Source organism: Arvicanthis niloticus, chromosome 15 (genome assembly GCF_011762505.2).
Source record: "Arvicanthis niloticus isolate mArvNil1 chromosome 15, mArvNil1.pat.X, whole genome shotgun sequence".
Classification (NCBI taxonomy): domain Eukaryota; kingdom Metazoa; phylum Chordata; class Mammalia; order Rodentia; family Muridae; genus Arvicanthis; species Arvicanthis niloticus.
In genome coordinates, this window is record NC_047672.1 from 29,109,518 (window position 1) to 29,126,113 (window position 16,596).

The 16,596-nt window shown below is 42.7% G+C and overlaps 1 protein-coding gene across 4 annotated transcripts in view; it reads right to left on the reverse strand.

The window, feature by feature from the left end:
• The window catches only part of Lrguk (leucine rich repeats and guanylate kinase domain containing), a 106,180-nt gene that overhangs the window by 27,695 nt on the left and 61,889 nt on the right, over nt 1–16,596 (reverse strand). Inside the window, exon 16 of one of the 4 annotated variants that reach the window (XM_076913571.1) lies at nt 4,121–12,628. The exons of 2 other annotated variants lie outside the window; for them this stretch is intronic. In XM_076913571.1, the coding sequence (XP_076769686.1) occupies nt 10,545–12,628 (2,084 nt within the window). In that variant the 3' untranslated portion in view covers nt 4,121–10,544. Of the gene's footprint in view, nt 1–4,120; nt 12,632–16,596 lie in introns of those variants that run through there. One more of the 4 variants, XM_076913570.1, reaches the window with a different exon arrangement.

Here is a 16,596-nt window from a genome sequence, read left to right on the forward strand (position 1 = left end):
AAGGGCCTGCTCAGGTCTGGGCCTGATGCAGTCCAAGTGCTGAAAGAAGAAGTGGACATAAGCCCCATGCCTAATCCAGAAGCTGTCTTTAATTGATAACTAGTTGCAAAGGAAAAGTTAGTTTTCTCCAATGGAGTCTCATTGAGTATACAAATCATACTAAGGGCAGGCAGGCTCTATGGCCAGCAGTGAATGGCATAAATAAACTCAGTGGTTTGTTCTCTTTGTTTTTGTGTTGGTTGTTGTTTGTTTGTTTTACCTTACAGGTCTTCTGCTTATATAAAAGCAAAACATTTTATATTATATCAAATGGTTTCTGATTTTGTGTTCTCATGGGATTTCTGTGTGTGGAAGTGTGTGTTATCTCTGCAGCTCTATGTTTCTTGTGCTTTCTCTTTGGGTCTCTTTTTATGTTTGTTTTGTCTTATTATGATTTGTTTGTTTTTATTTATCTTATTTTAGTTTTTTTTAAAAAAGATTTATTTATTTTATGTGTATGAGTACATTGTTGCTGTCTTCAGGCACACCAGAAGAGGGCACCAGATCCCATTACAGATGGTTGTGAACCACCATGTGGTTCCTGGGAATTGAATTCAGGACCTCTAGGTGAGCAGTCAGTGCTCTTAACTGCTGAGCCATCTCTCAAGCATCTTATTTTAGTTTTATTATGTTTTAGGTGCTTGTTTTGTAATAAGAGAAAGAAAGGGAGGAAGGGAAGGAGAGAAGGAAGGAAGGAAAAAAGAGAGGGAGAAAGAGAGAGGGGGGAAGAAACAAAGAAAGGGCACAGAGTTGGGATTTGGTTGGATGGGGATGTAAGGAAGATCTGGGAGAGGAAACCACAATCAGACTATATTTTATTAAAAAAAAAAAACAACAACAAAAACCCCTTTATTTTTAATAATAATAAAAAAAAAACAAGCAGAATTCAGCCCCAAGGTTGGAGAGATGGCTCAGTGTCTGCCACAGATGCATAAAAGGTGAGTTTGGTTCCTTAGCGTCCACACAATTCTGCTGTGCAGTGAATGTCTGTTACCCAGTGCTGGATGGATATGCAGGCAGGAAGATCTCAGGTGCCTGCTGATCGCCAGTCAACTCTGGCTTCTGTACTCGGGCATGTACACACACACACACACATGCATAGACACATGCATACACACATGCATACACACATGCATATACACATATGCACATACACACATGCATACACACATGCACACACACACATGCATACACGCATACACATGCATACACACACTCATATATACACTCTCCAGCAGCACTCTCCTTCTAAAATTCACTGTAGCTAAAAAAGATGGATGATAAAGGAGGTATACCCATGTTTGCTTGCTTGCTTGCTTATTTCATAAAACACTTGTCCTGTTGATTGGGACAGTATGGAAAAGACTGGATGATTCTAGCCAAATTGAATAAAATTTCCATATTTTCATTATCTTTTCACTTGCTGATTAATAAAAAAAACTTAGTGTCAGGAATGGGTTAGTTATCTCTTCTGGAGTTGTTACCAGTAGGGTCCCCCTAGACCGCCAAACCTTACAGGCTGCTCTTTCTCTTGATTACCCCCTATAAGGAACAGTAAGACCCTATTGCTGACCACCACAAACTCAAGTCATAGAACAGGAAGATATTGAGCTGGTGCTAACCTAGAAGCTTTGCTACTGGCCAGTTCTCACAGCGTTGGAAGGCACATACTACCAAAGCAGAAACATAATCACCATCCTTATCCAGCTGTGAACCCTGAGAGCTACAATAATGGTCTGGCCCCTGACGCAATAGTGGCACAAGTACCAGGGGAATAACCAACCACTTTCTGGTTGGATTTAAGGCCTGCTCCTTAATACAAAACCCATACCTGGCATGGTTATCAGGACCTGTGGCTAGACAGATCACAAGTCAGGACAGAAATTACTACTTCACTAAGCAGACATAGCAGTAAGCTGAATCCAGGTGATGTATCATAGATCAGTACATCCCTTAAATCTCAGCAGAGAAGCTGCTTTTTGCAGTAGGATGGGGTTAACAGAGACCCACCAACAGTCAAGATGCAGAGAAGAGGCGGCTGTGGAATCCTTTGTCCTCTATAGGACACCTATGTCACACCCACTCTCCCCAAGGCTCAGGGATCATCATGGAAGAGAAAAGTGGAAAGACTGTAAGAGCCAGGGACAGTGGATGACTAATACAAGAATAGTGTTTTCCAGACACAAGAGGGCAGCTGCACATATGAACTCGCAGGATCTGAGATGTGGCTCATAGCTCAAGAAATCCAGGAAGGAATGGAGATGGCCGTGAAGTCCAACCCCCAGGCTGAGGAGCTATTGCAATGGGTAGATGCTAGGGGTGGGAATGGTTGTTCTCTCTTATGGTGTGGCCCCCTAGATGGTTGATTAGCAGATGGCCACACGCCCAAGAGTATACAGGCAGCATAAATAGGGCTCCATGTGTTTAAAAACTAACCAGGACACAAGAGTTGGGTGGGTATGGAAGAGGGTGTGGATTTGAGAGGAGTTAGGGGGAGGAGGGTGAATATGATCAAAGTTCAGCGTATGAGACTTTCAAATAATTAATAAAAATACTTCTAAAAGATGAAAACGGAAGACCAATTTCATTGAAACAACTGCCATAGAGAAGATCATATATCACATACATGTGTACATCTATAATTTCCTATCTACTGGATCCTTCTTATGGAAACGTATTATATATAAGGTAATTCAAAATCTGGTTTCCATGTGGGCTCCTTTTCCTTGCTTTCTGCCATTCGCAGTACCCAATGACTTCTGTACCGTGGTTTACCACAGCCACACTCAATCTAACACTGCAGTGTGGCTGTCATTCCATTTCATTTAGTGTCTTAGTAGCTAGCGACACAACATTTGAGGCACAGATAATGTGTTTATATTGCTTAAACTACATTATAATGCCACAATTTTAGTGACTTGAACTCCTGTAATCAAGAGTTTCATATCATTTAAGATATATTTTCTTAATACATCAGAAGACAAAACATCTCCCTTCTCAGTTAAAAACCGAGAGAATTACCCACGTTACAGTGCACTGCCTCAAACTTCCTGAGTGTCGTCTTAAGTCAAAGTATCTAAATTTAGGTGTACCTCAGGGCAACGCTTAAAAAGCATGTAAGCTACTTTATAGTCCGCAAAAGACACAAGCCCTTCATTTATATAGGCCAGTTAAATTTATTTAAATGCCTACAGTGAAGCGTAAATGAGTTTAATGAAGCGTGTGGATTTTAAAGTTGCTTTATGGGTAATATCATTACCAGATGCAGGAGTATGCAGAAGAATATGGAAATAACTGGAATGTAGTTCCACATTATCTTAAATGACTTACACCTTGTATTTAGACACATTCCTTTGAAGCCAAATGACTTAAATACTGTTTGGACAACGCATCTTAAAGGAATAAGCACAGAATCCAATCTAATTATCATATATGGTAGAGACAAAATACCTAGGAACAAATCCTGTACGTGTGCGATGAACACTGCATCATACAGACTACATAGGATAGTTCACACACAGGGAAGGAGAAAATAGTCTATGTTAAGGACGGGGTAGCACAGGCAATCACCCAGGTCAGTAAGGGACTAATGAAATTGCCATGTGGCAGCCAGGCTGTGAGTATATGAACAATGAAAGCTGCATTTTATAAACCAGTGTTTCCCTGGTAGTCAGACGACTTGTGTAGCATAGCCATGTGGCCACTCTCCAAACACACGAGGCTCGTCATTTTTTCAAAACTCTGTAAATATTTAAATAAAAGTTTGAAAAGAACTGTATTCCAACTATTTCTTCCCTCTTTGAAAGAAACGGTCTCTAGAAATGAATGACTTGGGAAACAGGCTCCAGGTTTCAGAAAAACAAAACTTCGCAGTACCCAATGACTTCAAAAGTATTCCGTTTTTTTCCCTCCCGCACAAAGGATCTAAAAACATGCACTTTTAAGAGTAATTTATCCTTGCCATGATTAATACATATACACAAGTAAACTCCCATAACCCTTTACAAGAAATACGCATATAAATATACATCATGAACTATCCAACCATGAAAATGACTCAAGACAAATTAAAACAATAATGTGCTATAGAATGTAAAATATTTATTTCTAATAGAACAGTTATACAATTTGTGGCGGGAAATGAAAAACATTCGGTTCATTAGGGAGTTATTTCCACAAAACTGAAGGTACCAAAAGAAGCTATTTTTCCAAGGCAGAATTGCATCTCAAAAACATCATGTCTGTTTGTGTACTAAGAAAGGAATAATAGGAAGTAGAAAAATCATTTCATATAATGCCCATGATAATTTTCCATAGCAAAATAAGATAATACATAGAAAGAAAGCAATCTCATAAATTCAAGGAAATATAGTACTAATGTTCATGTTTCAATGGCAAAATGAATACATTTGCTAAACTATTCCAACAGTGAGGTGCTCTATTCTTTAGTGTCCAATCAAAGGGATAGCTAGCTACTTAAATGGAAACAGATTCCACACCAGGAGAAAAAGACACGTGCAAAAATATATTCATATACAGAGAAAATGAAGTTCAAAACCTTTTCTTTCTTCCAGACTTTACAGTTTGCAATGTCTTCAGTGGAGCTCAACCAACAAGCCAGCATCCAGACACCAAATCCAGACGCTCCAATTAAAACATACCATAATGAGGGAACGTTTTACAAAATAAGTAAGTTTATCACAAAATTGTTAGTTGATGCTTTGAGGGAAATAAAATATGGGGAGGCGGGGATGTCAACAGTGGAAGCTTGGTTTATACGATCTGCAATATATGGGAAACTGGAGACGGGGGAGCTAGCAGTGACAGGCAGGAGGGAACAGAAACCTACAGGGAGCTTTAGCACAGGCCTCAGGTTTCCTCTTCTTTGACTAGTATATCTGAATAAATATTTCTGATGCCTCACACTGCCACTTCTGAAAGGGAGTCCCTTGTTGCTAACCTTGACTTAAGGGAGTCTCTTTCCTCAGTCTCTCAAGTGGCTGGGACCCAGGTTCACACCTGGCCCAACCTGGCCTTAGAAACAGCTTTCTCTTAGGCACTATTTAATCGGTCGCTTTCCCCAGCAAAGGCTTTTCTGCCTTTTTCCACTTAGATGTTTAGCTTTGTTTTTGGAAACTTGAGGGTTGGTAGATCCAGGAGTAAGGGCCACCACAAAGAGAAAACAGAACAGTTACTATCCAGACACATAATGGCAATGCAACAGCATTAGCTCTCTACACGGTGAAATATACTTGATCTCAATCATCAACAAGAGCACAATAAAAAGAACAGATGGCATTTACTGAGCATGTACTATATGCCAGCTCTTATCCTAAGTGTTTGATGTGTATGTCACAAGGAGATTCACCATTGGCTCCGGTGTGATGGCCCTCCTTGTCTTCTGCAGTGGCGGGCTGCCTGTAAATGCCTACTGAATATCTTGGGAATATTATACTGAAGTGTCATTTCTTTTTAATATCATTCTAATTTTGTCTAAGTTCTTTAACTTAGACAAGGCTGAAGTCATAAAGGGATCTTCAGAGAAGATGCTTTCATTTAACAAACACCTCCACACTGTTCTAATTCATGAGCAAATGTAATGTTCTTTTGCTGTTTACGTGTTAGTGCTAAGGAGCGCTCATCTGGGTACCAACCAGAACATTGTTCTGTCTGGGTGCTTTTCAGTGCACTCCCTCCCTCCTGACTAGATTGTAGATTGTAGATTGTAGATTGTAGATTGTAGATTGTAGATTGGAGATTGGAGATTGGAGATTGGAGATTGGAGATTGGAGATGGTAGATTGTGCCTCAAGTTTGCAGGGATCGTTTTGACATTCAGTGCTGTTTGTAATCGAGAGTTTCTAAGGTTACAGTCATTAACATCATTTTGATACTCATGACTGACATCCCACACTTGGCCTTAAGATTAGTGGTTTACACTGCTAACATTACCTATCAAACTACCTATGAACATACAGAAAGAGAGGCAGGCATTTGCTCTCTTTTCTGGATACCTGGTCAACACAAAACCATCATTTCAAACCCTACCATACATGTAAATTCATTTATGGACCAACTGTACTAGATACCATAACAACACCTCAGTGACCTCAAGTGGAATTTGTAGGTTCCTTTACTGTAACAGTGTTGTTTATAGGGTTGTCATGGAGCTGAGGGCATGAGAGCTGACTATTTAATGGTAGCATCACTATTGACAAAGAATGTTTTGAAGTGTTTTTGTAAGCTTTATATAAGAGCATATAGCTATGTATAGGAAGCTTGAATATATTCATTCTGAGACCAATAATAACAAAAGACATAGCTGCCAGTATGCCAGCTCCTGCTTGCAGAGAAGAACTCAGTATGAGGTGAGGCTAGACTACCCAGCCAACCTGAAGGCAGACAGAGAAAGCAGGAGATCTGGCAAGCAGGCCCTAGGAACTGGACCTAGTTGCGGTTCAGAAGGCTCAGTGCACAGCTTTTCAAACTGTGGAGTGCAAACTACAATGTAAAATTGATTTAGTAGGCCACAACCTACTGCATTTAGAGAATTTAAACTCAAAACCATAGAAAGTAGTCCCTCTCCTATGAAGGATGTCTTAGAATATTTTCTTTCCTTTATGTAGTTGTGTTCACTGGGTTGTGGTACTGTGAAATCTACTTCTATCTATGGAGCTTGCTCAAAAAAAATTTTTAGGCCAGGGAGCTAATGAATACTAAGAACATTCCATTTTCTACCACAAAACCATGCTGCTTAATGAAAAAGGCATCTGGATTCTTCATTATCAACAAGTAGACCAGTTGTTGTAAGTGAATCACAGATCATAAAGAAAAACTTAGGTTCCATGCAGTCTATAAAGTCACCCAACATAGGAGGCCATTCTGTTTTACTGCAGGTCACCTTGAACTCTTGGAAAGTCCCTTATTATGTCAAATTGAAACAGACTAAATAGACATGGCAGAAAATTTAGAAAGTACCAAAAACATAAATGAGAGAAAAACATTGTCATGGCTTAGAATTCTGGAGCTAACACAAGAGCCAAGTTCACCGTACCTTCTTAGCCCTCTTTCTCCCTCATATGTAATGAACACTGTCTTCCAAATAAACATTCTACATGGCTGTACATAAGGCAGATGTCTATGTTGTAAATGTATTTCAAAAATTTCATTACATAGAGTATTTCTAACCTTCATTATAAAGTTTGATATGAACATTCTCGTGTACATTTCTTCATGATAACTCTTGGATCTAACTGATCAGATTAAAGGTGTATAAACTGTAACTCTTTGACAGAGGGTATAAAACCGTTCTTCACAAAAGTGTGCTCATTAACTTCCTCATCTGAATAGATCTCAACCTGTTTTATACGTCCCAACCTGTGATCAGAATTGTCTGTTCTGTTTTAACTTATGATGAGGTTAAATTGTTCCTGACATACTTATTGGACATTTTTTTAACTTCCTCTTTTTCGAGTTGTGATTGTGACTTCTCTGTCTTGTGGGGGCTCAGCTCTTTCCATGTGTGAAGAGGGCTCTTATGCCTGGTGGAAATGCCCTCATCATTTGAACACTAAATGCCAGACTTCCCTAAGGAGGTGGCATTATGAGTACAGTGACTTTTAAAGTCTACCCTGGCTTTTCTTTTTCTCTCTAAAGACTGCTTTGTGACAAACCCAGGTGGAGGCGACGTGAACTTTGCCTGTTGGTGTAGACAGAAAAACGATCGTTTTAAATATTTATACTCTGCATTGAAAATTACATTTTTTTCCCTTGTAGTAAGGTAATCAATACTAGCAGCAAAATCCTGTCTTTCCCACTCCTTTGAAAATGTCCAACAGCAGTGAGTCTGAGGCATATAACTTCAAACCGCAAATAAAAGAAACACAAAGAAAAAAAAATCTCTCTTATTATCATGAACTCTAGGGCCTAGAGCCTCTTCACAGCAGAGAGACACTTGCTTAGTGTGCCTACTCCAACACTAATGAAAAAGGCAGCTCCAAGGGCCTCCAAACAGCAGCCAAATAGGACACCCAACGTGATCTGAAGCCTGTTAACCAGATGAGGTTCTGGTTCTCTACAGCACCCCAAATGCCACATACAGAAAATGAGTGGTGAACTGGGCATTGTGGCACACGCCTTTAATCCCAACACACTCGACACAGGTGGATCTCTCTGAGTTCAAAGTTAACTTGGTCTACATCAAAAGCTCCAGTCCAGCAAGGGTGGCACAGTGACACCCTCTCAAAGAAAAAGAGAAAGAGGAGAAGAGAAATGGAGGCAGTCCTTTGTTTGTTGTCTTTCATAATCCACCGTCTCCACAGCTTAGCTAAATACCAACTGGATTTGACCTTCCCTGACACCAATGCCATCTTTCAGGCCCTTACCTCGCCCTGTCCTGACTCCCACCATGATGTGCCAGAAATTCTGCCTCTAGTATTGTCTTTCTTAATTTTATCTCTAAAGTACACATTTAAGCCCCCAGCCCTCCCTTTGCTGCTACAGGATTCGGCTTCTCAAGGCACAGAGAAGCTTATAGGTCACCTGGGATCCAGGTCCTTAGGAGACACTAGCTGCTGCTGCCTGTGTGTTTAGGCAACAGGAAGCATCCCCTGCCCCATCCATCCACTGACCAATTCTGCAGCCCTGAAGACTCAGCTGAGGGATGAACTTTTCGTTGGTATTTCCTGGGACAGCTCTAGCAGGCAGAACTCAGTGGCCATCTCAGAGAGTACCCTTACTATAGTCTAGAAAAGTAAACCAACACATTTTCTTATCTGTGGGGTGCCAATTACATCTGAGCATGCTTTGGAACTCCTGGGTACCTCAATTACATGGTGTAGGAATGGACCCTTGTCAGACATGTCAGCATCATCTTACTACCTACCTAGACACCATTACTGTGTTTGGCTGAGAGGAAATGCTCAACAAAGGCTTATTTAATAATGACTTCACTTAATAAACATAAATTACTTTAAAAATCATTCTATAGCTTTTTATTAGGGAGAAGGCAGATAAATCAGAAGAAAGCTACTAATATTACAGTTATGAGAACAGTCTTGTTTGCTGAGAGGCTCCCTTACATCCCTGATTTAAAAAATATCAATGTCCTCTATTGCACTTGAAATAACATTTGGTCGTCATACAGGTTTGTGGGCACATAGGTTTTGTTTAAGACACAGGCTCTAGTTACTCATGACATGATGAAATACAGGATACCAAACATAGCTTCAGTACATTCCTGTAAACAAAGTTATCATTTAATGATTATCTTCTAACTTTTTTTTTTTTTAAGAGTGGAATTGAGGGCTGACGGTCTTGACTGCAATTATCCTTTCTTCTGGAAATGTAGTCTCCATTTACAGCAGTGGACCCAGTATGGGTGGTGGTAGCCATGCCCAGGCCAGAGTTGTTTGTTCCTTGAATGTTTGAGCAAAGGGGCAATTGGTCTTTCCTTGGATTTTCTTTTAAATCTCAGGATTAAGGATGATTTAGATTAATGTCTTTATAACAGAGGTGAGAGATGCCACTGTATGTTACTTGAGAATTGTTCATGCCCCTGCTATGTAGAGAGAATGGCTTATAACCATTTGTATTTCAAAGAATGGAGCCAACACAGAGAACAACAGAAGTGAGAATGGATGGAGGTCCTAGGCTCTTGCTGAAGATAGTGAGAAGATAGCAAGACCCCTAGTGATGTTCAATAGCTGCCTCTTGTCTCTCTGAGAGCCTGCCCCACCTTTGTCCTTCCCGTAGTTTGGTTATATGAGACATACACATACTTCCTGCTAATAGCTTTCCACAGGCTGGCCCTGGCTGTACCTTAGTCACTGACAGGAATATAACAGAATAATATGGAGAGAGATATAAATGAAAACTGATTCCCCTGAATTTTCTCCCCACAAATTTCTTTTTAAGTGATTCAACCAGATGCCTTGGCATGATGAAGGCATAGGCCATGAGATTCCTATTCGAAGAGAGAAGGAAGGTATTCATTCAGAAATGGAGAACCGAAAGGAAGTTTCATAACATATACCAATGCAGACCTCAAATGCTCGGCCACTGTCTGGCTTACAGAGATGCAGCCTTACAAGTTAACTGCAGGCTGGGAATCTTTAAAAACTGCAAGGTTTCTTTTTCACAGAGCTCTTTTTGCTGCAGCACCCTCCAATAATGCAAAAAGCATGAGAAAATGTTCTAATCTAGAAGTCAATTTTCCTAAGGAAGATGGCAATCTGCCCGGGGTTCAGACATGAAATCCCATTGCAATTCACAGTTGAACACAAGGACCTCTTGATGACACCAGTCATCAAGTGTTCTACACTGACTGAGTTGTTGGCAGCAGCCAGCCAGCTGTCTTCCCCCAATGCTGTCACATGGGAAGCAGTTACGACGACTTCTGGGACCCCCAAAGCAAGGTGCTGACCGGTGGTTGTGGAAGGAAGCCATTGCTTTTCTATCCGATGACAGCACAGCTTCTGAGCAGCACTGCTTCTGGGGAGCCAAGGCTTATACTTTGATACTCTGGCTGCCCCTGGCTCGCAGTCTTCCTGTCCGGCTACCCTGATCCTCCTCTGATACCTGATTCTGGGGAGCAGCAGGACTTCTGTCCTGTGGCACGCCTCCATTTTTTCGGGTTCGTTTTTCTTTGGATTGCTGCTTAGATACAAGCATGTTGTGCCTCTGGGCATAGCTCTGTCTGATCTCCCTGGTGTCCTTATGGGCTTGTGTCTCTTTGGCCCGCAGTTGGCTAGGGGCTGGAGTCTCCCCATCTAGGGGCTTCCCCACAACCTCTCTCTTCTGAGACTCCTCCCTTTCTTGAGCCTCTTCTCTTTCCCCAGGATGCACCACGGGAGCAGAACCCTCCTGTGCTGACTTGGCAGGGGCCTGCGGGGGCTGACCCTCTCTGGTTGGCTCATCCTCACTGAAGGCAGTTTTGTTTTCTTGAGCTAATCCTTCAGACATTTCTCCATGTGGGGATGTACGCATGGACTGAGCCATGTCCTTCGGGGTGGGATTAGTCTGTGCCTTTTTTCTGGGATTGTGTGCTTTGCGGTTTTTCTCCTGGTTCTGGGGATCTGCTGGCACTGGTTCAGTGTGGCTCGGAGAAGACCTGAAGTCAAGTGGGTTGGACTCATTCCTAGAAGTTGGCTTGTCATGGGATTCTAGCTGCTGGGCTGCCTGAGAGTTTCCAATTGGCATCTTTCTCGGGTGTGGCGACTCTTTAGCTGTCTCTCTTTGTGTGAGGGGTTTTTTCCTAGCTCCTTTCAGCTTTGTGAGCTCCTGGCTGTGAGGTGTGGCCTGCAGATCTAGAACCTTCTTACTGGAGGCACGGCCTACTTTCGGAGTTTTCCTTTCCCTTGCAGGCTTCGAAGCAGGCCTTGGCACGGTGTTCTGAGGAAGCTGGGGTTCCGTAGAGGAAGCAGGAATATTTGGGAGCCGGACTGTAGGTGTCTCCTCTTCCTGGGGTGGTTTGGGGGTGTGCTGCAGGGCTTGTTCCTGGACTGGGGGGCTAATAAGTGGGAGCTTCACCTCACTGGCTTTTCCAGACTGGGCTTGCTGTGGGCTGTGGACTGCATTGGGGCTTGGGTTTCGGGGTGGTTTGGATTGGGGAGGGCTGATGGGAGGAAGCCTACTGGGGTCTCCATCCTGAGTTGGAAGAGACCTGGGAGAGGGATTCGGTGTCTGATCTGAGCTCTCTTCCCTGCTGGGAGAGAGAAGCTTGGGTGTGGGTCTCCTGCTTTGCAGAGGAGCTAGGGTTTGGGGCTGTGGCAATCTGGTAGGAGCCAGCCGGCTTCTAGGAAGCAAGGCTACCGACTGCTCTCTGACCTTTGTGGATGAGTCTTGGGGAGGTGGAATTTCTGGGTAAGGAGTACTGGCCCGCATAACTTCTGCTTTGGGGGTTCCCTCCTTCAGAGGTGGTTGAGAGCCCCCACTAGGCTTCTCTACCTCAACGTGGGAAGGATCTTCTGGAAGATTGTGCGTGGAATTACTGGATGCAGGGTTGTCTGACTCTGTTCCCTCATCCTGCCTTCTCTGAGGACTGAGAGGAGCTGGGTCAGGTCCCTGTGCAGGTTCAGATAGGGCTGGGCTGCTTGGAGCTACTTTGGTCTCTCCCGATTCCTTATCCTGGCCTGGCTGAGGGCTGAGTGGGGGAGCAGGATGCTGAGGTGCCTCTTGAGATGCAATAGTGGAAGACTGTTCCTCTTCTAGCACAGGTGGCCCAGGCTCATCTTCAGGTCCATCCATCTCGGTGGTTATTTTTGGAGGAAGGTTGGTTGGGGGACCATCTTCTTTCTTCACCTTTGGTGATAGGTCTTGGGCCTGCTGAGGAATACCTGAAGAACTGACCTGCTGAGGTAGATCCAGGTGGCTGCTGGGACTAGTCTCCTTCGTATGGGGTTCTCCCTCCTCAGTTAACTCCTGACTCTGTGGGAGAGTGGGGTTCTGATTTTCAGGGACCACTGCATGATTCTGCACTTCCAGGAAAGCCTCTGTTTTCTGGCCATCTGCTTGTAGTCTTGCCAAGCGCCTGGGGGAGGGGACCAGGTGTGCGGGGACCCCAGAGGCGGTCTTCTTGCTAGAGGAAGCTCCTGCTTTAATATAAAGAGAAGTTAGCTGCAAAGGCTCTTCCCTGCTAGAAATTAACAACAAAACCCCTGTTTTCCATTGATGATGCACATGGACCCTTAAAACAAGAAAACTACATGTAGACCTGCCCTTTCTCCTTGGGGAGACTGAGTAGCTACAACTTTCTAGCTCGTTAGAAGTTGGGACAAGTTTAGTGAGTTGAAAAGAAATTTAAATGAATAAACATCCAGATATTTGCTCAAAACCATTTGGATCTGTGGATGATGAAGAGAGTTTCCAAACGAATGAGATTGTTTTTGTTGTTTAATGGTTAAGACATCGAGTGATGCAAGGAGCCTGGTCTGTTTACTAATACCCTAGAGGCTCAGAGTTCAGCAGAACTCAGTGCGTAAGGAAAGGAAGAAGGAAGACATGGGTTCGAGGGCATCATAAGACACCAAGGTCTGCTCCTGAAGATGAAGGGTCCAAGCCAATGTGCTCACCCCCACGGCCACCCTCACCCCCACCCCCAGATTTCCCTGGCTACAGAAACAGCTCCCAAGAGGCCCTGGCAATGCTGATGTTACAGAGAGGGACTGGTTCTTCCAATCCCACCCTCTTGGAATGGCTTTGGTCTCCTGGATACAGTCACCTCATCATGCACTGGCTTATAAATGACAGAAGCATTGACGTATTTCTGGTGACCTAAATACCATCTTAACCCAGCCCAGACTGCATGGCTCTGAAGTGTACATTGGTCAGAGCTAACACATCAGCCTGGGATAATCTTGAAGAATTGTCTGAGCTCAATTTAGGAGAGACCCTAGTGACCCCAGAGTGGTCCTGTCTCTAGCAGCAAATGTATCCTTGACTACTGTCCCTCCTCCATTGAGGAAGGATGGGTTTGTGCCACTTTGGGTTCACAATGAGCCTTCCAGTCTGGTCCTCTTTTATACCTAGTAAAGCTAGAAGTCTCCTGAGAATGGATGGGACAAGTGGGCAGAGTGAATCCTCCCTCTCGATAGAATTCCTGATGATACCCTCGGCTCATCATTTTCATCACCAAATTTATCACAGATATAAATTAAAATACAGCTTTAGACAAGAAACAAGGTTAAGTTGAAAGGTGAAGCTAACTACAGTAGGTAAACTGGCAGAGAACAGGAAGTGGATCAGAGGTTACCAGGGGCAGGGGGATTACTGCTTAATGAATATAGAGATTATGTTTCAGATAATGAAAAACTCTGAAAACAGGTGGTGGTGATGGTCACACAACACTGGGAGTGCAGTTAATGGCACTGAATCTCACACCTAACGTGATTAAAATGAAAACTGAGGCTGGCAAGATTGCTCAGTGGGTTAAGCTCTTGCTGCCGAGATGGATGACCTGAGTCTGATCTCTGGAACCCACATGGGGGGAAGGTGCAATCAGTTCCCACAAGTTGTTGGCTGATCTTCACACGTGCACACACATGAGCGCATGTATATAAACCTAAAAATTTCTAAAAAAATAAAAAATGGCAAGTTATATATGCTTACAAGATGCATGCGATACATGTATACAATTTTAAAGGAAGCACATAAGAACAATGAAACAGTGCCAAAGAGTCTCTCCTTTTAATCTTACTAGCCGGGCATACAGGGTTTTCCTTATCTACTTTGATGATTTAACAATTCATGAAATTTGGCTAAATGATACCATGCCCTTTACTAGAAGATAAAAGCGCCACTTTATGGGCTGGCAAATTGGTCCATTTTCCCTTTATCATTAATCAGAATTAGGAAAACTATAATTTCATTCCGTAACTTTTATGGCAAGAACTCAGGCTGCTCCTTAGTCCCACTTCCTTAAAGCCACTCTAGAAGCAGTGACAGACGAAGACAAAGGTGCTACAGTTTCTCAACCTGTGGGTCGTGACCCCTGTCAAATGGGGACACCTAAGACCATCAGAAAGCACAGATATTTATGAATCATAACAGTAGCAGACTTACAGCTATGGAGAAGCAACGGAAATACTTTTATGGTTGTAGGTCACTACAACATGGGGATCTGGATTAAAGGGTCGCAGCATTAGGAAGGGTGAGACCCTCTGGTCTATAGAGACCGAGGGTGAACACACCCATACCCTGACTTGCTAATCAAGTGAGTTTCTTCTTGTTTCATAGAAACTATATTGTTAACTGCATGCTTTAGAAACAAATATTTCCTACATTACTATGGGAAAAATAGGACCATGTCATACTTAATTGGTATGCACTTAAAATTAACGGCACATCTAAAATCGCAGGAGCTTATCATCTCTGTATAGCTACAGTTCTTTACCCATGCATTTGGTGATAATTCACCAAACCCATCCTGGCGAGGGTTCAGGTTTCTGGGGCTTGGTTGGTAGATGCTGACCTCAGGACATAGCTCTTGGCCTTCCTATTCTCACTGTTTCAACCTCACTGTTAAACGTGGACATTATTGTATTCCCAGTGACAAATAGGCAACTTATGATTACTAGGGATGAAGCGGTAGGCCATTACATCAAATATTTGAGAACTGTCTTCAGACTGCACTGACACAGGATTATCTCTTTTGGAAAGATGACGCTACTGAACGTAAGACTTCTGTTTGTACTGAGGCTCAACACCCGGATATTCTTAATCTAGCTATGAAAAGCCTCAGCCCTCCAAGCCAGACTTCAATAATGTGCCACAATGTTATACGGTTCTCTTTTTCTTTCCTTTTTTTTTTTAAAGAAAAAGATGATTTTCTAAATTTATCTCTATTTGAAATAATGATTACTAGTTAAATTTAATACAGAAAAGTGAGGCCTCAGATACCCAATCCAGTTATGTAATCCTTCAGACTAACCTCATAAAATCTTAAACACTTAATTTACTTTCTTTCCCTTAAAATCTTAATTCTTTTTAAAAATACCCTATACTAAGATGTTTGTTTTAATTTCTAGTGTATATACATATATATATATGAACATAATGATATATATGTAACTTATATAGATATATATCATAGATTATGATACATATCACAGAAATTAAGAACAGAATAACTCAGTTCTGAGCAGAGGGAAAGAGGCAAGGCCCCAGCTAGGCCCAGGATGGTACCCCTGCTTGGGGCTGGCTCCTTCTCAGGGAATCTACAGTTTCACAGGAAGGCAATTATGTCTGTGCCCTATGCTGTTTGTCAATTTGACATAAAACCTAGACTTTCCTGGGAAGACAGTTGTGATGGTTCGTATTTGCTTGGCCCAGGGAGTGGCACTATTAAGGGTGTGGCCCTGTTGGAGTAGGTGTGTCACTGTGGGTGTGGGCTTTAAGACCCTCATCCTAGCTGCCTGCAAGCTAGTATTCTGCTAACAGCCTTCAGATGAAGATGTAGAACTCGAAGCTCCTTCTGCACCATGCCTGCCTGGATGCTACTGTGCTCCCACCTTGATGATAACGGATTGAACCTCTGAACCTGTAAACCAGCCCCAATTAAATGTTATCCTTTATAAGACTTGCCTTGGTCATGGTGTCTGTTCACAGCAGTAAAACCCTAAGGCAAGGGTCTCAGTGAAGAATTGTATACACTGGCTTGGCCTGGAGGCATGTCTGTGGGGGACTGTATGTTAATTATGTGAAAAAACTCAGCCCATTACAGGTGGCCCCATTCCATAGGCAGCGGGCTCTGAGCTACAGCAGAACAGAGAAATCAAGCTTAGCACTAGCAAGCAAGCGAGCATGCATGCACTCATTTCTCTCCGCTCTTCACTGCGGATGTGATGCGACTTGACTTTCGCATAGTGATGAGCTGTCACCTGAAAGCCTTTTTTTTTTTTTTTTTTCCAAATTGCTTTTTGTCAGGGAATTTTACTACAGAAGCAGAAATGAAACAGAACAGGTCCCATTCACCTGCGCTGACCCCATGACCAGGTGACCCTCTCTCTTGGCAAGGATTTTACAGTCTTGAAATTCACAGATGCCACTGGCTTGACTCCTG